Source organism: Melozone crissalis, unplaced genomic scaffold, assembly GCF_028551555.1.
Source record: "Melozone crissalis strain CALT ecotype California unplaced genomic scaffold, PUWL_Pcris_2 ptg000106l_1, whole genome shotgun sequence".
NCBI lineage: Eukaryota > Metazoa > Chordata > Aves > Passeriformes > Passerellidae > Melozone > Melozone crissalis.
In genome coordinates, this window is record NW_026535883.1 from 2,153,957 (window position 1) to 2,176,559 (window position 22,603).

General features: G+C 41.6%; 1 protein-coding gene across 1 annotated transcript in view; it reads left to right on the forward strand.

Moving 5' to 3' along the window:
• The window catches only part of PKHD1 (PKHD1 ciliary IPT domain containing fibrocystin/polyductin), a 238,112-nt gene that overhangs the window by 124,898 nt on the left and 90,611 nt on the right, over positions 1–22,603 (forward strand). The window contains exons 47-50 of the mRNA XM_054291748.1: positions 8,612–8,789; positions 9,480–9,675; positions 18,232–18,297; positions 20,047–20,166. Coding sequence (XP_054147723.1) covers positions 8,612–8,789; positions 9,480–9,675; positions 18,232–18,297; positions 20,047–20,166 — 560 coding nt within the window. The remainder of the gene's footprint in view (positions 1–8,611; positions 8,790–9,479; positions 9,676–18,231; positions 18,298–20,046; positions 20,167–22,603) is intronic.

Genomic DNA, 22,603 nt, shown 5'->3' on the forward strand with positions numbered 1-22,603 from the left:
ACTCTCCTTTTGAAGTAAAAATCTGAACAATTATCCATATTTTGCTGTCTCAGGTTAGTAGTATATAGGCAGAAATCCTGAAGTGCTCTGTCAGAGGGCTGTTAATTATTCATGTCTGCCTCATAATTAATGTTTTAGAAGTAGAAGGGGGAAAACTTCAACCCCTTCCCAAACAGGAAAGAAACTAATCAGCTTTCCCATTGAAGGAGAAAACTATAAGACTTTGAGTTACCTGGAGGCCTTGCATGTGATTACTGTGTCTCATAATGAAATCAAAAGTCTGAAAAAATTTAAGAGCTTGGAGTCATATGTAACTAAAAGAATACTGGGTAGAAGGCAAAATAAAACTGTGCTTGGTGTCTTTCCTAGGCAGTTAACCATGAGGTCTTGGGGAAATTAATTCCCTTTCTAGTCTCTGTTTACCTTGATGAAATGGACTGCAAGATCTTTGGGCTGATGCTGTGTGGTTGGATGGAGCTTCTCTAAGTGTTGCCTGTAGAGTGGTTTGGGTCCTTTTGGGTACTGCCACGGTGTAATTGTTAATAATTCATGACAGTTAAGATATTTAATACACCTGGTTTCTCCTGGCATCAAAAGGTGGGTAAGGAACAAGCACAAGCAGGAGTTCATCTGCACCATTGCTGGAAGGCGTAACCGGACCTAAATTTTGTCTTCCCAGTAAACTGCATGAGAATTTCCCTGGAAGTGCTCAAGACTAGGTTAGACAGGGATTGGAGCAACCTGGTCTAGTAGAAGATGTCTCTCCCCATGGCAGGGGGTTGGAACTAAATGAGCTTTAAGGTCCCTTCCAATCAAAATCATTCCAGGATTCGATGATTAGCCATATCAATGATTCTCAATTAAGGTTTTATTTCAAGAAAGTATTTATTTAGCTTCTTTATTATTCCTCTGCATGATCTGGGAATAAATTTATGTCAAAGATCCTTGGCAGTCTGAGAAGAAGAAGAAGCCAGCTGTTAGCCTGGCCTCCTGTGTACTCAGCAGAGTAACCCCAGGGACCGTGAGCATCCTCTCTGTGCTGCTTCCAGATCCTCTCTCCTCAGCAGCTCCCAGCAGCCAAATCACTGTCATGTGAAGTTGAAATACTGTCAGAACCAGCCAAATGAGGGTGGTGAGTCAGGGAGGCTTTGTTCAGATAGATAGAGCTCCAAAAGGAACCTGGGAGAGGACCAGGATGGGGAATAAAAGGAGCTGGAGGGGATGAAGAGTAAAAGTCAATAAACATGACCAGAGGATGAAGGGGGTGGGAGAAGGAGAATGGGTGAATTTTATCCAGATGTGTTTGGAGAGTGTTTGCAATAAAAAAGGAATAGTTTAGGATTAATACAGCAAAACATGACTAGGAGCAATTGGCAGAGGTTGAGTAAAGAGAATAAAGATAGGTGAGTGACGGGAAAAAAATTCCTAACAATGGATCTTGGATCCATCTCACCTCAATGAAAAGACAAAAGCACTGTTGCTTGGCTATCTTTAGTTTCTGACAAAAAAAGGGTTAAAAATCTCTCTGGAAGAAATCTTTCTATCATCCTCTACCAGGCTATGGTATATGAGACCTGTCAGGTCTGCCACAAGAATTTTCTGTGCTCCTCAAAAAAAAAGCATGAGACGCTTGAGATAGTGGGTTTTTTCACTCATCCTGAATTTCAGGGATGGGATTCTGGCTCCAAAAATTTTGAAGGTTGAGGCAAATAATAGATTTTAAGAGGGGAGACCTAGTATGGCACCCTCTATCTCAGCAATCTCAGGATCATTCCCTGACCCTGAGAGCAACTGGCAAGTATTGGACATGGCCATATTTTTAACCATCTCAATCTCCAAAACATCAGGGATGTTGCATCAGCACTAATCTTTAGGGAAGATCCCCTGCTTGGGAGCTGTCAGGGATAAGACTGTTTGGTGCCAGGTGAAAGACTGTCTGGTACAATTTCAATTATTTATCATACAATGTGGGCAATTGACTGTTTATCTTGGTGCTGTTTAATTTTCGAGGATGCATGTGTTGTATTGACACTTTTCCCCAAAATAAACTATATCAATGGGAGAAAATGAGTGTTTTATTAGAGAAAAACTATAGAAACTCTTTTCTGAAAAGGAGAGCTACATTTTGTGACTCTCTGTCCTGAACTACTTCACTCAACAACTTCCAGGGAAATAGGGATCCATTTCCAAGCTAGCACTGCTGTAACCAAACCCTTCTTCACAAAGTCCAGTTGAAAGTTAAACTAATGTGTCACGTAAGCACACTTTAAAGAGGGGTTTTATGTCTTTTAAAAATGTAATTGGAGCTTATAAAAGTCTTTATAAATTTATATGTGAGAAAGTTATTGAGTAGTCTGAAGCACAGCTTATGCTATGGCACAGCACAGCATGGCTGCAGGCTAGAAACGGCTGCTCCAAATGCCACCGCTACCCATATTATCATGGAACTATGAATCTCTATTAATATTAAAACAAATTTTCATTAAAAAATTGTCATAACATGATTAAGTGACTTTCAAAGTTTCTTCACATTATGCATAATTTTTACAAGAGGAGAGCATTAGAATAATCTGCAGCCTGGCAGCCCCTTGCGGCGAAGGGTACTCCAAACACGCGGTGGCTGCGCCTGCCAAAAGGGAGTTTCCCTCTTGGTCCCTCTAATTTGCTTTCCTTTTCTCTCTGGGGAAGCAATGGATTTTGCTTTGCTTTACTTGGACTTGCTCGCACCAGTCTTGTAGTTCAAGCCTTTTATTGTCTCCCTCTTCTGCTGCAAAGCAAAAGATTAACTTTTATGTTTCATTCCTAATTCACGTCTATCGTTCTCTCTGTGTGATGCATTTTGTCAGGGTCTCTAGCTGGTCAGAGTGACCCTGAGAAAAGTTCAAAAGTCTCTTTTCCCAGCCTGGTTGTTGAAGAAGGAGTCAGGGCTCTTCATTTCTCGGTCTCAAGGTTGTTTATTTTATCTTATCTGTAAAATATTTTCTCCTGCCCTGCCAAGGTCAGCTCATCAAGACAGTCAGAGGCACTCTACCTGCCCCTGGGGCAGTGTTATGTCTTTATACTAAAAACTGTGTTTACAATTACTTCCCAATACCTATCACCTATGTTAGACAGTGAACTTCTACTCTAAACCAATCCAAAAGTGCCAACATCACAGCAGAAGATGGAGGCCAAGAAGAAGAAGGAGAGAAAGGCTGGATCTGCCCAGTTCCTTCCATCTTGCCTCCTGAACCCCCATACCAAAAACCGTAAAATCTACTTTTCCACGCTGTGATAACTTCACTAATATTCTACTTAAACTGTTGTGGCCTGCTGATCTTCATCTAAGGTTGGTAACTTGCTCCACGGGTCATAATCAAAACCACAGGCATTTTGGGCTCTGTGCCAGGGTCTCTGAGACCTCTGGCAGGGGTCTGGGCTGCTCAGGACAGCCAGAGGGATGTCCTGGGTTGTGACAGCACTTCTGCTGCAAACCCAGCCACTGCGTATGGGTTGGTGTCCCCCCACCTCTGTGTCTTTGAATTGTGAAGAAATTTCAGATGGTTACTCTAGATTTGCTTTCCTTTGATGTTTACTCTCTGTGGTGCCTTCAGCTGAACATCTCCCTGCTGTGAAACACCCTGACGGCCACAATTCTTCTCTCAATGTCCTCAGTCACTCTCTGGCCGTGTGTGCCCCCACACAGGGGGCAGCTTACATGGTCACTTGTCCCCGTAACCCATCCTCTGAGGGCTCCTGTGATGTAACATGGAAAGCAAATATTAAATTATTGGCTGTTCAGTTACCAACTCATGAGCTCAGCTTTAGAGAGTCATCTTTTACTCTGCTGCATTTCTGGCATTTCAGACACCCCACCAAGAGAAATTTGTTTCCCAGTGGTGGAGACCTTTCTATTCACCCTGCAGTCAGGGGTATGGGCAGCAAAGCCAGACCCTGCACAGTATTATGAGTATGAAAGACAGGACATTTCTTCAAGTCTTCTCCCTCAGCTTGACCATCATCTGAGGTATTTCTAAGTGCAGGGAGATAAATTTAACATTGAGCCAGCATTTGCTGGCCCTAAGCTTTCTATCCTGGCAAGGAGAAATCTGGCAAGTCTGTTGGATGCTTCTTATGTCCTGGATAGATCAGAGCCAGGTGCATCAGCTGGGACTCCCTGTAATAACCAACATATTGATCCTAAAATCACAGAATGGTTTGGGTTAGAAGGGACCTTACAGATCATTTCATTCCACCTCCTGCTATGGGCAAGGACACCCTCCACTACCCCAGGCTGTTCCAAGCCCTGTCCAACCTGGCCTTGGACACTTCCAGGGACTCTTCAGAGTCCTGCCTGATGTGGGAAAAGCAGAGTGGACAAGCAGTCCTCCTCTAGTGTTTGCCACGCTCACACTGCAGACATTTTACCTGTTTGTTTACCAACCACTTTCCAGCTCAGGATTTCTGTCTGATTTTCATTTTCCTGAAAATATCAGCTTGTAAACTGTAGGATCTGGGGAAATGTTTTAAGGATATGGGGGATTTTGGAAGGCAGGGGTAGCAAACTGAAATTCTACTCTGAAGGAATCCATCTTGTCAGTCACAATCCTTTCTATTCCTGGGAAACCATTTCAATTCTTCTTTTATTTAGAATTCAGCCCATGGTGGTGACTCAAGATCAGGGTCAAAGATCTGGTTATTTCCTAAAAGACTCATGCAGGAAAAAAAAAAATCACTGCTACTAAGGATTCATAATAAAAGACAGATTTGAATAATGAGCTTGGTATCTCAACAAAGATACTCACATTTACTGAAAACAGCTGAAAATTCTTAGTTCTTGGCAATTAAAATAAAGTGAACTGGTCTGGGGCCCAAGATTAAACCTGTAAAGTGTTTGATATGGTTATAATTCTGAATTAGCCTCCCTTTGGCCAACAATAAACATGGACTCTTGATATAAACATTTGGTGTCCCATTTGAAGTTCAATGCTAAATTGTTTCCTGTTTTTGAAGAGGGATAATCATAATGGATTATTACACAAACAGAAAGCATTTAGAGCTAAACAGAGCGCCTGCCTTCATACAAACAGATATGGACCCTTAGGATAAATAAGTTAATGGTAAACATAAACAAGAGAGTTAATATTTGTTCTCCTCCATGTTGTTGATTGGCTTAACAAATCCTTTGTGGCCCATATCTGTCGAGCAGTTCTGCACAATGCATTTGAGCTGAATTATATAACAGTTTATACAGTCACAATTGGTGAATTGTGGCTCAGACTGTAAAGCCCTATCCTGTAATCCTGCCATATTTCTAAAGCAAATTGCTCCTTAATTGAAACCTGCTTCGATATAAAAAATACAGCCTTCACAATGAGTCATCCTTTTTTCCCCCCTTACACTTTGCAAAGGCTTCCAGCAGTTTAAAGGGAGGGTTAATTTTGCATTAAGACCATTGCCTCCTAGTTTCTTTCAAATAAAGCCAGGAGAAGTTCGGGGGAAGGCTCTCCTCTGATAATGAAGCTCTCCACGTTAATGATGCGTGCAGGCTCCCTCGGATCCTCTGAATTAGAAATACTCGTGTGTGCCAGCACTCTTCTACTTCATTAGCATTAAAGAGAGGTAGATTGGTGGCTATTTAGGGCACACTGAAATCACTGGCTATTTAGGGCAAATGGAAATGGTGCTAATTGTGGGTGGTAATTCCATTAGTAGGGTACTTCCATTTTGGTGCCTTTTTGGCATGGAGGTGAAGAAACAACACACTGACATCCTTTCAAGGGGGTGTATCTCAGGCTTATTGTGTCCTTGTACCAGTTAACTTGCACACTGGGCTGAGAAGTTTTCTAGGTTCCCCAAATTTTTGGTTTGGTGGTGGGCACCCTGTCAGGAGTTGGAAATGAATTTATGGGTGGCAAAACCTCAAGCAACTCATGTAAAAGACAAGGACACAACCTTCCAGGTCAAGAAAACCCTAGAGATTCCAGGCCATAAGGTATCTCCTGCTCCTTTTCCTTCCTGGGTCATGAACATGAGCCAGGTGTGCTCAGGTGGGCAAGAGGCCAAAGGCACCTGGGCTGTCCCAGCTCTGGGGTGGCAGCAGGAGCAGGGCAGTGCTGTCCCCTGTGCTGGCACTGCTGGGGCACCTCCAGTGCTGGGGACAGCTCTGGGACAAGAGGGACACTGAGAGGCTGGAGAGTGTCCAGGGAAGGGAACAGAGCTGGGGAAGGGGCTGGAGCACCAGGAGGGGCTGAGGGAGCTGGGAAAGGGGCTCAGCCTGGAGAAAAGGCGGCTCAGGAGGGACCTTGTGGCTCTGCACATCTCCTGACAGGAGGGAAGAGCCATGGGGTGGGCAGTGTGGTGGTGTGGTCAGGCTTTGCTCCTAGGGAACAAGGACAAGAGTACATGGCCCTAAGGTGCACCAAGAGAGGTTTAGATTAAATATTAAAAAGAATTTCCCCATGGAAAAGGAGGTCAGGCATTGAAATTAGCTTTGTGGGGCAGTGGTGCTCATAACTCTCTAAAAATAGTTAAGTCTCCATGCCTGGAGGGATTTAAAACACATGTAAGTGTGGCATTTTGGGACATGGTGTGGAGGTGGCCTTGGCAGTGTTGGGTTAATGGCTGGACTCAGTGATCTCAGAGGTCTTTTCAAACTTAAATGATTCTATGATTCTATAACTTGTCTGTTATAAGTCGACACACAGGAAAAGATGTATTTCACTTAACTGTAGTCATCTGGAAGTTCACTATGCAGTTTAAGATATTTATTTGGGGTCTTCTAAATATTGGTCTCCAACATAAATGGATTCCCACTTAATTCACTAGTTAGTGAATTCACATTTCCATTCACCAGCTATTGGATTTACATGGCTGGTGTGGCATTGCCACCTAACCTTCTAACAGGTCAGACTTGTATCCCAGCAGGATTGTCCCTTCCGAGCTTTCTACTCTGTCTTTACTTCTCCTGGAAGTACTGGGGAGAGTCCCCCAGTAAAAGTGATTCAAGCTCCTCTCTTCAGAATCTCTGGCCATGAAAATTAAAATAAATAAAGAGTAAAACCATGTGAATTTATGCTGCAGAGAGGATGGGTCTGAGTCTCTGTCACTTGCTGTGACATTGGGCATCTTTGCAACTCCATAAGGCTCCTTCTGGATGTGCAGGAGAGTTTTGCATTGTGTGTGGTGTTCCTTTGCTGCTAAAATACCTGTGCAGGTGCTGATAGCTGTGGCAATAATGTGCTTGTTGTCATTTACTTGCTTAATTAGCGGCCTAATATCCTGGTCCAGTTAATGCCCATAACAGGAGGTTTATTAGTGGTACAAAAGCTGTTTAAGCCTTATAAACTCCTTCCAGTTTCATTGGTCTGCCAATATCTTCTGGTTGACTGATTCTTTGCTGATTCACACTTCGCTTTGCCGCTGCTGTTTCTCAGCTGAATGTTTCTGGGTAACCAGAAAGTGATTTGACAAAGTGACAGACACTAGAATAACAACAACAAAAAAAGAAACAAAAAAATCACTGAACTGATTTTAAAAGAGAAAAGAAAAATACATCTGGGATGACTGCTCTGGTGGTTTTGCATCATCTTCAAAGCACTTGGGGGGAAAAAAAAGCAACCAAAAATTGCATATACAGGCAAATTGCAGGATGACATAAATTTTAGCACTGTCTTGGGTTAGTAAGCCATATCCAGTCTGAGAGGTTAGACAATATGCTGAGATGTGTAGTTGTAAGGTAATGCTTCAAATATTGAGAAAAAAATATTGAAGGGATGGTTAAAAGAGGAGATTTTTTAAGCTTATTGTCATCTCAAATGCCAAAATTGAGAGGAGTCTAGTGCAACCTTAAATCTAAAGGGTTTATGACCCCTCATGATATCAGTGCTAATGTTGATTTCTTCAGTAAGGGTTTTTTCTCCTGAGTAGACTGGTCAGAAATTAGGAATGCCAAGTTCTAGTGAAAAAGGGGGTTGAGTTCTCATTTGGATGCTCATAAGAACTGCTGAACTAAAAGTTCACCCATTTTGTGAAGGATTTAATCAATCCTCAGTAGCCCCAGCTTTGAGTGCAGATAGAGACCAGCTCTTTGAATTACACAGGACTTTTTTTGAAACTTTTGACCACTCAGATGGGAGGGAATTATCATAGAATCACAGAATGGTTTGGGTTGGAAGGGACCCTAAATATCACCTCATTCCAACCCCCTGCCATAGGCAGGGACAACTTCCCTTAGACCAGGTTACTCCAAACCCCACCCAGCCTGGACTGGGGCTAATATGAAGACTCCACCAAATTTCATGAAGACCCTTAAAGTTGAACCTGAAGCCCTTGAGTCTGACAGAGGAAAAATACTCTGGCAATGTAAAAGTTGGTACCCTGGCTGTTACATCTGTCCTGTTCTCTTCCTCTTCCTTTACTCCTACATGCTGTGTCTCTCTTTTTCTCTCTCCTTTTACAGCAATTTGGGTAAAATATTGTTCCTATGGCATTTATAAAGAATTACAAAAATGGAGACACATTCTAAGGGATATCCAGCACAGCTTCTGTAATTCAAATAAAAATAGAACTTACAGGTTGCAAAATAACAGAGTTCAATTTAGAAATGTAAATAATTTTTTTTTTCCTGCAGAAAAGAGGCTCCTGACATTCCCTATAATTTAACTGTGACTGACAGTAGGAATAAGTCAAGCACAGTCAAGTATGTCCCTGATACTTTATCAAACCTGTATGGCTGGATGGCTCTTCTCTTGGATAAAGAGACTTACACGTTGACATTTGACAACCCTTTGGTCAGCAAACAGCTCCAGGTAACATGGGAAGGTTTTATAATTTCAAAATTGTATCTGGAAGAGATAATCATGTTTTCATCTCTTTAGAAGAACAGAGAGAAATAAAATAGACTTAAGTGCACTGAGAAAGTCTCTCTGTATTTATAGGCTTAGATAAGATGACTGATAAGCTCTCTCTTATCTCTTAGATAACTTCTCTGTAATCACCTGGGTTAAGAGTGTGTCCATGTCAGCAGTGACAAGCTGAACCTTAATTCAGGAAGGTCATAGAATCATAGAATGGTTGGGGTTGGAAAGGATCTTAAAGCTCATCCAGTTCCAACCCCTGCCATGGCCAGGGACACCTTCTGCTAGACCAAGTTGCTCCAAGCCCCATCCCACCTGGCCACAGACACTTGATGATTTTGGATATCTCAGGTGAAAGTTCAGTGTAGTGCTTAGGAACCTACAGGATTTTTACTGCCTTAAGATGTGTTGAAGCAAAATTTTCAGAAGACATTGATTCTCCTCACTTTTCACAGGTGATGAGGGGAGTTGATTTTTTTTTCTTCTGCATTTACCATCACCTCCTGCTTAGTTTTGCAACTTTTTCTGTTTTCAACGCATTTTACCTATGAGGAGCACCACCCTCTTTACCCCTTTATGCTGCACTCCATGGAGCTCTAATCACAGACTCAGACATGTTCCTTTTGGTTCCCTCTTCTCCAGTATTCAGTGACATTTAGCAACTTCAAGGCTGGGAATTACCTGCTGGTGGAACACAAGGATCTTCCTGCCCATCTGGAGGCTGTGGTGTCCTGTGGGACAAGGAGGGGACAGCCACTCCAGCTGATACCTTCCTATGGCCACCACAGGAGCTGTGATTGGCATCTCGACAGCAAGATGGGGAAGTTCACCTACCTGGGTAAGTGCAGTGTGGGGGCTGCAATCTACATCTGTGATCAGGAATGGTGTCAGAGCTGATGCGTCTTTAATTTAGACCCAAAATCTACTCATTACCAGCTTTCAATGGCCTTTCAATAAGTGAGAGGTCCTTCAAAATGCTGATCAAATAGGTAAGTGCACATCAGGTCCTTCCCTAATTGATCTATCTGATGCCTGACCTAGCGGCAAAAGGAATGTGCCATTAATAGAGAGTGATGTGACATCAGTTGTATTTGAGTTGGCTCTTTTTGAGTGGTAAAGACATAAAATTCCACAAATGGCCTCTGCTATCAGCTGGTCCTACATCACAGGTATCATTAATGAAACATGGTCATCTTGCTAGGCTGAGCCCACTGAAGGCAGTAAGATTACTGGAAGGGAATTTTTTCTAGGGCTGGAAACTTGCAAAGGCATCTTAAACCTTTGCCTATGTGACTTTGTACACGAGATCATGGGGTGTGCTGGAAATATTTTTTTTTAAGAAATGGACATTTTCCATAATTTCCATTCTCAAGTAAATAATTTTTAAAATATCTAAGCTCTGTATGTCAAAATCAAGGTAATGATTGTTGCCTTTATTAATAGCAGCAGAACTAGAAATCACAAATATATTTTGGTGTCTTTGAGAAGGTTAGCTTCTCCATCATGACTCATACCAGGAAAGTAAAGATGATGATTTTCATTATAACAGATTATTTTTATCTTCTGTTTCATTAAATGTAATTTCCCCAGTGCAAAATATTTGCACTTCTGAGATGGCATGCAAATAGCTTTCTCATGTAGGATACCTTTAGAACAATCATTGTGTCAATGAGGGCAGGCAAACCACTCATCTTGGTCTGGTAACAGTGAAAATCAACCAGTGTGGAAAATCACATTTGTGGAGAACTGGGAAAACCCAAAACTTAACCTCAGTCTGAGGATCACACTTTCTGTTTTAACCTCTGGTCCTTCAACAACTGCCACAGCAAAGCTTGAGTTTAACATTTTAGCTCTAAAAATAGGCTGGATGTACTCAGGCTTTAAATGCTAAAAGGTCCCTGTGCTTGCTTAATCCCAAAGTGTACTGGTGCACTGGTCACCACCTGGGAGTCTGCCTGCTCTAGGCCAAAGCTGTGCCAGGAATTTGGCCAGCATTATAACCACGTAGATTATTGGGGTCCTGGTCTTGGATCTGTGTCCTGGCCCTATTTAGACACAGTTCAAGTGTAAATTTGCTACTGTAAATTTAGCTGTTGTGTCTAAACCTTACCAGAGATCAAGTCAAGTATTTACTGAAAAAAGAAAAATATTTTATTATTTCTGCATACTAACAGTGTAAATTTGTTCCTTCAAATATAAAAGGTGACTGTTTTTCAGTTTGCATATCCTGATTTGCACTGTCAGAGCAGCATGGGAAAGCTCAGAGGATGGCATCTGTAGCTTGGCCTCTGCTGTTAAAAATAGAGGAGATGAGTCTTGGGAAGACTGGGACAAAAGTGGTCTGGCTGGCATATGCCACTCTTGCATCACACACACTTTCTTGTCCTTCTCTTGCATTACTTTCATCTTGATTTTTATCACACAAAGAGCTTGTTGTGGTTCCTCATTTTAATAGAGAGAAACAATAATCCAAAATACACAAGGGGAAATTTATGAAAACACCTGACATGTATAATTCATGCTGTGAACATTTTCTGTGAGGACTTTTAAAGGAGTGAGATCAATAATTCAGTGTCGGATACCTAATATCTATGCTGTGGGTGTAGGGTAAAAGTTTGAAACAAAGCAGATTCCTCGCCCTGGTGTGAGATTTCTCTCCTTCTCTCCTTCTCTCTGCTGTGCAGGCTGAGAGGGTGAGGATAATTAGCCAGCAGAGCAGATCCATGGCATGTGGTGGACTTTCCATCACTCAGGGTCCTTAGAAGATGCTTGGCTGTCTTTTCAGGGAAATATGCTCCGTCTCTGTGAGAAGCTATTAGAAACCTCATGAGGCGAGATTCATGCTCTGTAGGAGGTCAGAGAAAGCTGCCACAATGGTCCCTTCTGGCCTCAAAACCCCACCAGTCCACCCAGAGAGGACAAGGCTAGAAGGTCTGGCCTTCCTGCCATCTTCCTGCCTAAATCTGCAAGTTGGCTCTTTTAGAAATTTTTCTTTTTTAAATATTTTATTTACATTTAACTATATGAAATAATTAGCCAACTAATTAATCCCATTTACAAGCTTTGTGGGATTCTTCAGCTGTCAGTCATGCCCGAGCCCGGGGCCGGCGTTGAGCCTCAGCTCCCTCCTTCATCAGACTTGGTCTCCATGGCTACAGGCTGCATCTGCTGACACCCCACTCTCTATTTACTGCTTAATTAAGAATTTCACGCTCAGCCCTTATCTGCTGCTAAGAACAAGAACACACTGTTAAGAAACTCCAAATTTAGGCTGCTGCACAAGGAAAGCCTTTCTTGTTGTCCTGACTGCGTGGAGCCTCTCTAACTACCCTCTTGGCAACTGCGCTGCCACCCTTCAATCAAAAATCATTAAATGGGGCAGAGATAATGAGCATGTAGCATATCAAAAGGAGGATGTTTGCTCGGGCTAAGGAGGAAAAGCTGTAAGGGCCCATAAGCAGCCGCCACTTCAAAGGGAGAAGGGTCTGATAAAGAGTCATTTGTTCCTGTTTGACTTATGTAAAAGGTCTGGTATGTCGCAGCCCCGTCTAGCAGACGCGGGTCCCCCCTCTGCAGGCTCGTGTGTCAGCGCTCGGGCAGCTGGGCGCAAACAGCATCAGCCCGAGCATAAAATCACTTTACTCCACGGCCACAATGGGCACTTGTAGGGGGTGGCAGGGGGACAATGGCAAGACAATTATTGCAGCTGCTCGGGAGGGCCATAATTCTTCCTGCCCAAAGTCGGCCGGCGTATTAGTCATCCTGCGGCTTTTGGGAGCGCTTCGGTGGGGTTTCGACAGCTGCTGGTGTACCACCTCTTTGCAATAATTGTACATTCTGGCCGGGGTCAACTCACTTTTGACCCTCTGCTTTTGTGCCCCTCGGAAAGCCTTTTAGGGCAAACTGTGGGGAAGTGGCAGGGGTGCGTTACATCCAGAAATTAACGCCGGTAAATACGGATCAGATGCCAGCTCATTAATGGGCAGGCTCCTGGATTCACACAGCCTTTTACTCGGGCCTGCATGGGGGAGAAAATGGGGAGAAGGGGAAGGAAAACGCCGTGACTGAGAAGATATTGTTATTCAAACGAAGCAGGGAGCCGAATGAAGCCACCTTGGCCAGAAGTCTGCGTTGGGCTCAGGCTTTCCCCATCCCCTCTTCAGTCCTGCCTGGCATCATGCAAGTGTTTGTTTATCTTTGTGAGGATAAAAAAAAAGGTCTGTCTAGCACAAAAGGCAAGAAAACAGACCTTATGGAGGGGATTAAAGGAGTTAAGTTGCAGTGATGGTTGGGGTCTTGTAAATTAGGCTTGGGACCCTAATTCCTGTAAATTAGGCTTGGAGGAGAATGCAGGGGGTGCTGAATGGGGAGAAATAATTGTAATGGAGAATGTTTCTGTTGTATGGGCAATGATCCTATTAACAAAGATAGTCACTGCTACCTACATACATGAAACTCTGTTAACCAGCCTCCAAGACACTTTAAAAATCACATTTTCAGACCATTTTAAAGGAATCTGCATCAAAGGATAGGTAACCCCATGTCCCTTCTGGGTTCTGGGTGAAGGGGAGGCTTAGGGAGCTTGAAGCATCCCATGCCAGTCATTTCTACATCACCAGCCTTGCTTTGACATGGTTCATAGCATCACCCTGATTTTCTCTGGGGCACCCTATGTGCTAAGAGAAGTGATCCTCAAAGGTCACTGTGGGCCTGCAATTGTGGTGTGACTGTGAAACACTCATGGGCTGTGGCTCAACCACATTTCAGGGGAGTGAAACATGATATGACCAGGCTGAAGCAAAAAAACCCCAAAAATAACACTTATTATAACAAGGGTGGTGGAAAGAAACATCTCACTGGGACATCTGGGATATTTTTTAGGAGAAATAGCCTTTGTAAATTGCAATAATAACATTATGAGCTTTTTAAGTCTGTTACAAATTTCAGCATATGGTGCCACAGCATGGTACTGCTCCTTGGTTAAGGTCTCTGGGCAATACTGGAACTGGCTAAAAACCAGAGAGATGTTGTTTCCTTTTAGTTCACTTTTGTAATCTTTAAACCATTTTCTTTTGGAATGAAACAAAGTGTTGGCTTCCTTCACCTCCAGATTTTTGTTGGCTTTTTTTTCCCTAAAATTTGAAGTGCTGGACAGAAACATTATTGAAAACATCACTGAAAGGATTATCAAACTTTTTATTTATCCCAAATACATTTTTCAGTAGACACAACTTTTATGCAGATGGGTCATCCTGCTGACTTTGCTCAGGCTGCTCATGTGTGAGTTGTTAAGAGGGCCTAAGGCTGAACCTCACATTACTGCTGTGTCAGAAGCAGGTTTACAATTTCCATAGTTCCTAAAAAAATAATTTGATTAAACTCATTGTCTTTTCTAGATTCCTAAAGAATGATCTCACTTCCATTAGGCTCTGTGGGTTTCTGTAATTGCTTTGTATAGGAGGAAAAAACACTCTAAAGAATGTTTGTTTCTAATATGAAAATACAGAAAATAAATAAACACAGATATTTTCTACAGCCCTATTGCTTGGGGGTAAAGGAAAATCCTAGGTGAAAGACATGAAGAATGGAGTTAATTCTTTACAGAGGACTGATTGTACAGGGATGAATCTTTTCTTCCAGCCAGATAAAACTCACCCATATCAGTTATTTCAGAGGGCTAGTTGACCAGATGGGGGCTGCTCAGTGACCTCCATGAAATGAAAGTCAGATCTTTGTAAAGAGGTGCCCCTTGTAATCATAGAATCATAAAATGATTTATGTTGGAAAAGACCTTCAAGGCCACCAGGTCCAGGGTGTGACCCATCCCCACCTTGTCACCCAGACCAGAGCACTGAGTGCCACATCCAGGAATTTTTTTTAACAGTTCCAGGTGTGGTGACTCTACCAACTTCCTGGGCAGTCTGTAGCAATGCAAGGTCTGTAGCACCCTTTCAAAAAATAAATTCTTCCTGATGCCCAACCTGAACCTCCCCTAATTACAGTTTGAGGCCATTTCCTCTTGTTCTCTTGCTCATTACTTAGGAGAAGACACCAACATCCACCTGGCAATGACCTCACTCCAGGGAGTTGCAGAGAGCAGTAGGATCCTCCCTGGGACACTTTTCTCCAGGCTGAGACCCCCCTGCCCCATTCCCTCAGTTGCTCAATTTTTGTTATAGACACAAAGAGAAAAACAACATTCTCCTGGTGGGTGAGGGTGAGCTCCTGTCCTTCAGGCATGAGAGCAGAGAAACCAGAGAGGGCAGCAGCTACAGAAATAAGGTGATGAAATGCCCTTATAATCCTGTGAGGGTTGATTTTTTGATTATGTGATGTCTGCAGGAGGAATTTTACACAAATGCCAATCTCCTGTAAGCAAGAATCTTTGTCCATCTACCCAAGATTTACATACATATATATGTGTGTATGTATCTATATCTATATCTATATCTATATCTATATATCTATATATATATCTTTTATATATATTTTTCTGTGTGTATATATATGTGTATATATGTATATATATCAAAAAATTGTATCTATCCAGTTATATGTATATAAAATAGGTTCTTACACCTCTTATCCCTAACACATTGTCCTTGTTATATCACACTTCTGGGTATCTCCTGCAGAAGATCCTCACAGGGGATGACAAAGCACCCTCTCCTAGGTTCTCCAGTTTCCAGAGGTGTGTCTCACTGTGTTGTTGATTGTGCTGTCTAAAAAGTTTTGATTTCCCAGTGATGGATGTTAGCCCAATTGATGTTAAATAGCATGGAGCTGCTTGTTATTTGTAAGTCAGGCTATTGGAGCCATTTATCCTAGTTTCAGCCCTTCCTAATATCCACAGGCAAAATTCCGAGTCACTGCAAAGCTGATAAAAGACTGAGTTGCTCCTCCTTCATGTTCACTCAAGGAGCCCTGAACCAGGAAAAGTTACCAGCAGTATCATCCGGAAGGCCTATATTTATGATCCACAGCCCAAACATCCAGGAGGAGCTGTAATAAGGCAGGAAATTGATGAGCCTTATAAAGGTTTTATACAACTAAACCCCTGGAGCCTTATAACTACATTTTGCCAAGAGTCACCTTAATTCAATGTTTACTAATGATGTCCTTCATCTGTAGTGCCTGTATCTCTTCCTGTCCTGAAAAACCCAGTGATAACCTACTCAGCAGCAAAACAAAACCACCAGAAGGACTGTGTCACTGTAGCCTTGATTAATTCCAAGGCCTCTACATTTCTTGATCAGTTTTTAGGAGTATTTGTGGGAAAAGGCAACAAAACTGCTGATTCACAACTTTCATCCGTGGGGTGCACTTTACACCCATGGATGTAAATAATTGTAAAAGTTGCAAGGATGTAAATAATTGTACAAGGATGTGGAGTGTTCTGGGAGAATTCTCTCCCTGATTCCTATGCTCATGATCAAGAGTATAAATAAGTTATAATAGTTTGAATTGTCATGCTCTGGTGGGATGACACTTCAAATATGAGAAACTTTTATTATTGCCCTGACTCTGGACATGGCAGTGATAAAACTCTGCACTGAATTAAGTCTTAATGGTTCCTTCCTTCACCATATAAGGGGATTGAACCCTGTTATGAGGTCTATGCACCATATTGATCAAGTTTTATGTCCCCTCAGGATTTAATTAGAACAGCTTTTCTCTGAAAAATACAAACATCCTTAATTAGATGATTTCACTCTAGTTCCTGCAAAAGTAAGCAAAATAAAAACAACACTAAAAAACAAAAATCAAACCCAACAAACCTCACAAAATATATTGAGGTGAAAAAGGATATTGTCAAGGCTTGGTTGTCTTGTTTTTCCTAAGACTGTTTTGTCAGCTTTGGCAACTGTTTTGCCCTGCGTGAGAAGGAAAAACACCATAACCATAAATGTTCACACAGATGTATTGTCTGAAAGCCACAAGAGCTGTGTCAGAGGCTTTAAATTAGCAGTTTCATGTCATGTTTTTCCCCTCAAATGTTCACCTTGTGGCCACTCAAGGCATGCTGCTGTTCAGTGTGAGCTCTGTGTGATGGTTTGGGGCAGATTGATTTGACTGATACATGGATCAGATCCCAGCCACCGTTGGGAGAGAAGGTGTCACTGAAGAACAGGGCTGAGGCACCTGATTACTAATTAATCAGACATGAGAAAAACCTCATGGAATCAGTTTCTATTTAATTATGGAAGCCTCATTTGGCATAGGAGCATATGCTGCTAACTCAATCGAGTGCTTTCAACTGACATCAAATAGTAATTATCAGAAAGAATCAAGTTTTTTGATTATTCATACTAATTTATTGAACACTTAAAATTAATGAACCTCAGTTATTTTAAATTTGCTCAGTTGCACTGGGAGAAAAGGAGGGAGGTAGAGAAGCACGGGTTTCACAATTTAAAAGTACAGAGACTTGTTTAAAGATAAAATAAGTAAATTACAATATGGCATGAAATCCCATTGGTGGGTTGATGCACACAGAGGAAAGTTTCAGGCATGTTCTGAAACTGAGGAGAATTCTGACAATGGCTTCATTGATACAATTCTTCTACCCCCCAAAAAAATCTTCCAACAACACTTTAGGGTCACCATAAGGGGCTGGGCAGAGGACAGGAGATTTATTTGTTTGTCAGAGTGTTTCTATTTTAACCTACAGTTGTTCCAGTCTGGTGACTGAAAGGAAGTGCCTTTATATGCCACTGGAGATGAAGAGGAGGTGGGATTTTAGCTGGGTCTGAAGCAGCTTTCTCCTGCTCCTCTTTGATTTGCATTATTCTGGCCCTTCTCCTGCTGACAATACTCGGGCACAAAGGTTACCACTGTGATAATTGCTGCTGACCCCTTTTCACAGCAGAGAACACAGGGTCCCTGTCTCCAGTCTATAAAGTCTGGCTAATTAAAGCATCTCTTTCAGATACCAGATTTTGGGGGCAAAAAAAAAAAAAAAATCAAAACCAAACTACAAAACAAAAGCTGTATTTCGCTGTTTGAGCCAGTTAATACATTATGCATTCAGTGGTGTGATATCACTTATGTGAGTGGAACTGCTGTGGATTTATAGTGGGATAAATGAGATTCGAGTTCTAGCCTAGGATTTCTGATTGTTGAATGTTTTCTTTTTAGCTGTTTCTAATGAGTTGTCTTGAGACCTTCCGTATCTGTAAATTAAAATGTGTTTATTTAATCCTTTCTCAATGCATAAAAAAAGAAAAGGACAAAAAATGCTTAGAAAACATGTATAGTTTCTCTTAAATAAAATGTTTTTTGTAAGAAATGTATAATGTTGTCAGGAATTAATGTGTGGAAATTGATCTATTAATGTTTTTTGGTGTTAATTTGAAAGGCTTTGCTGTAACTCCCTAAAATTCTCTGTGTTCAGTCACAGGAGCTGACTTAATTCAGGTCACACTGAAAGAGAAGGAAAGAGTGGATTTGCCTACCCCAGGTATGTTATAGTCTGTGTCAGAAAACATTGGTCTGGGAGTCAAACCATTTCTTTTTTATGGCTTTTTCAGGAGTAAATTGCTATTTTTCACTTCAGTGTTTTGTACATCTATCAATCCAACAGAGGCTCTTGGTATTCATTTAGGTGTTTCATTGAGCCCTATCTACCATTGCTCAAGATAAATGTGTGATTCCACAGTATAAAACACTATAAACTTACCCTGGGAAATAACACAGCAGATCAGAAAGGTCATGGAGAATGTAAGACTACAGATTATTTTAGTGCTCCATAGTCTGATATTACTGCTCAGTTTCATGTTGAATCAGACAGAAAAATATACCAAAGACAAGGGACACCTCCAAATTTTGATATTTTTTGGGTATTTTTGCCTAGAGAGGCTACCTGGAACAGGGGCTAGACAGTGTTAAAGGAATAAAGTAGGGATTTATTGAAAGATCTTAAAAGGATACACCTTGGGCAGCCATGGCTCTATCCAAGATGCACCCAAAATGCACCCAAAATGGACGACTGGTCATAAGTTTTCCCATTTTTATAAGTTTTGGTCCATTTACATATTGGGGTTAATTGTCCAATTACAGGTCCAGGTTATGAAGTCCCATCCTCCCAGATTGCTCTTCTCAATTTGCTGTTGTTTACACTATTTGGGCCAGAAGTTGCAATGGTGTCCTTAGTTCTCAGGCTGGAAAAGGATTGTTTTGTCTGGCTGAATTGTGAGGAGAACTTGTTAACACTTTATATGAAGTTCAGAGTCACTCACTAAATCAGAACAGAATCTGAAAAATGTGAAAGGTAAAAGTTAAGGCACTATGTTGTGTATTAACAATAATCACTTATGTAGGAAAAGGGTTTAGAGACATTTTGGCAGGGTTTTTCTCCCAGAACAAGCAAGTGATTGGGGAGACAGACCCAAACTTAAGGAACTCAACGTGGGTTTCATTTCTGTGTTTCCCTGTGCTGACAACAGAGGTTTTTTGGACACTACAACATTACTGAGCTGGGTGTAGCCCCCAAAACCTGGGCATGTGCTTGCTCGCATATTTTCAATCCCTTTTAATCCCCAAAGAAGCTCTCCTCCAGAAAAAAAAAAAAACCCAGAATTTTCTTTATAGAGGAAGGAGAGAAGTAGGTGCTTGCAGAGGCCTACAGAGGGAGGCCCTGCCTGCATTAGTCTAGGATTTACTAAACTTGGTGTGCAGGATTTTCCCTTGAAGGCTTCCCTTCCTCTCTTAGGGACAACAAATTTAGGGGCAATTAATTTATGGAGCCTGGCTAGTTGGCTCTCTAAAATATAAGTGCAAGTCAAGCAGCTGCATTTGGTGAGCTCAGTTTCTTCCAATATTTTCCTTAATCTCAGGATTTTTCTTTTGGGTTGACCTGAAAAAGAAAATTTTGGAGAAGGAGCAGGAGTTTCCATATGTTTTGGTTAAGCTGCTTTTCCAAGCCAAGTCTTGGTCACCTCTTGGAATGGGATAATTGCTTTTCTGGGTGTTAGCAAGCTTGTAAGAGTTGATCACTAATTATTTTAAATTTTTCATACTTTGGGAAAGTATGGAAATTCCTGTGCTCTGGGAATTCAATCAGTTTTCTTTAAACATAGAAAATAACAAAGAACAGTTAGCAGTGACAAAAGGAGGATGTTGATATCACAGATGCTTAACAATCAAAGAAATGGTAATTCTTCCAGCTACAGAAAATGATAATTCTGTCTTTATGTGTTCTGTTTTGTAGCTCCTTCTAGTGATGTCTTGAAATGGTCACTCCCAGAGACGTGGAATGGTGTGGGAAAAGGCTGGGGAGGATCCAATGGCAGCATCCCAGGCCCTGGGGAAGATGTCATCATCTTGCCAAGTACGTGAGGAAGGAAAGGTGTTTAATTTCTTGGAGATGCTGGGCTCTGCCTACATTTGGATTTATATTTGTGTTTCAATATGGGCTCCTTGGCCCTGGTGGCCATTCCAGTGTGTGCAGGACCCCACATTTGTTCCTTGTCACTCAGACTGCAGTACAAAAATGTAGTTTTTGGAAGAGAATGATAATTATTTTCCATTTTCACATACACACAAAAACAAGCACTTATGCTGACTTTCAAGCTGGAGTATGTACAGGGACCTTAATTCAGAAGATAATTTTTAAGACCCACAACCACAGCTCACAAAGAGCTCATCTCTTCGCCCATCTCTCTCTGTGTTTTGTGCAAGGATCATATTTTACATTTCTGCATCATCTTCCATTTTATTTTTCTGTTGTAATTCCTACTTATCAATGGTAATTTCTCAAACCATTTGCCATGGATACCTCCTAGATATTTTAGCTTAGACCCGTATTTCAACTTGAGTTACATTTAAATCCCCACTCATCATACAACATTACTGCATGAAAAACAGATTTTAGTAAATTTATTACAGAATTTGCAATAAAATCTGGAGAAAAGCTTGTGATAACCATTTTACATAAGAGACCCTCCTTTAATCAGGAAGTTGGACTACATGAGGTCCTGAGTTCCTTTCCAGAAAAAATTATTGAACGATCCAATGAATATTGTTTGATATGTTCCTCAAATATTCTAGAACCTGATGCTGTCTCCTTCTCATTTGTTTGAAACCAGTTAAGTCTCTCTGCCTACCACAGCTCCATTTCTGGAAGTGTGGAATGTGGATAACACCACTTCATATCTGTTCCTCACCTACCTGGTTTTGGTTTATGGCTTTTGTAGAAGGAAATGTTTGTGTTAGTATTTGGATATGGAACTTCAGTAATTTTTAGGGCTTCTCTGGCCTGTGTCATTAAGGATTATGCATATTAACCTATGAAGATAAATCCTAACCATGACTGAAATTCCATGCACAAATACCAATGCAAACATTTCCTTCCACACATATATATATATAAAATTGAAGGTTACATTAGGAATTTTGATCCACCTTCAATAGATATTTAGTTTTATCTTCAATTTTCTAATAAATATGAAAAAAATCCTAGAGCCTGTACTTCTAAAAATATTACTTTTCTTCACTTTTTGGGGGGGACTTACATTGAGCTGAAGATGAGATAAAGTTGGAGTTCAGGAAGAATTTCTTCGTGGAATGGGTGGTCAGGCATTGGAAAGGGCTGCCCAGGGAGGTGATGGAGTCCCCATCCCTGCAGGTGTCCAAGGAAGGTCTGGAGGTGGCACTCAGTGCTCTGGGCTGGTGACAAAGTGGGGATCAGTCACAAGTTGGAGTTGATGGTCTTGGGGGTCTTTTCCAGCCTTAATGAGTCTGTGATTCTGTGATAAGTGGTCCACCAATATCAGCCCATTACTGCCTTAAGACCAGAACATTCCAGTTTTCACCATCATGTGCCAGATGCAGATATGAAGAGGCGCAGAGGCAAATCACAATTTGTACAGAAGCAGAGAATAAAAAAATAATAAATAAATAGGTTTGGCTGAGGGTTTGGAGTTCTGTTGCTTAGATCAGATCAAGAGAGTAGAAGGTGAAGGATGAGTTTGTGATGCACAATGAATAAAACTCTTCTGTGTTTCCTGCAAAGATGAGGAGCTGGAGCATGTCCAGAGAAGGGCAATGATGCTGAGGAAGGGTCTGGATCACTCTGAAACACACAGTGGAGTTCTTGGGGCTGTTCTGTGCAGGGCCAGGAGCTGAACTCAGTGATCCTTGTGAGTCCCTTCCAACCCAGGTTATTCTATGATTCTATGATCCTAGAAAAAAATCTCTTCTCTCCCATTGCCAGGGTAAATGTATGTGTTGGTCGATGTGCAGAAACTCTTCTCCTCCCGAGTACCTTTCTGGAATCCTGCTTTGATTTTATCCTGAGAACAAAAACATGAACACAAACACAAGCTGTCTATCACAGCACCAATTTTGTTTAATCTCTGCCTTTTCTGGTCACCCTCTCTCTATTTTATTTCTGCCCTCCCTCTTCAGTCCTGCTGGTTTGGAGGTATTGAGACACTCCCTGGCATTGGAGTCAACAGAATACAGGGTCTAAAATTAGAGTCATGATCCTCACCAGGTGATGAGGGAACCGGATTTGTTGCTCTAAATGCACTAAAATGAAGTTAGGCAAGATAAATTTTCTGTCCATTTTGCATGCTTTGCCTAGCTGCCACAGGTGTTCAGTCTCCAGTTCAAAGAAAGCCAGACCCTTGCTTGGATCCAAAATCTAAAAGGAAATCAACAACTTTCAAACGTATGTTTAATTGTAGCATTTTATGGATGTTTCCCTTCCCTTTTCCTCTGGTTTGTGCAGACCCTGCTAAACTCAGAATGATTCCAGATGGCTT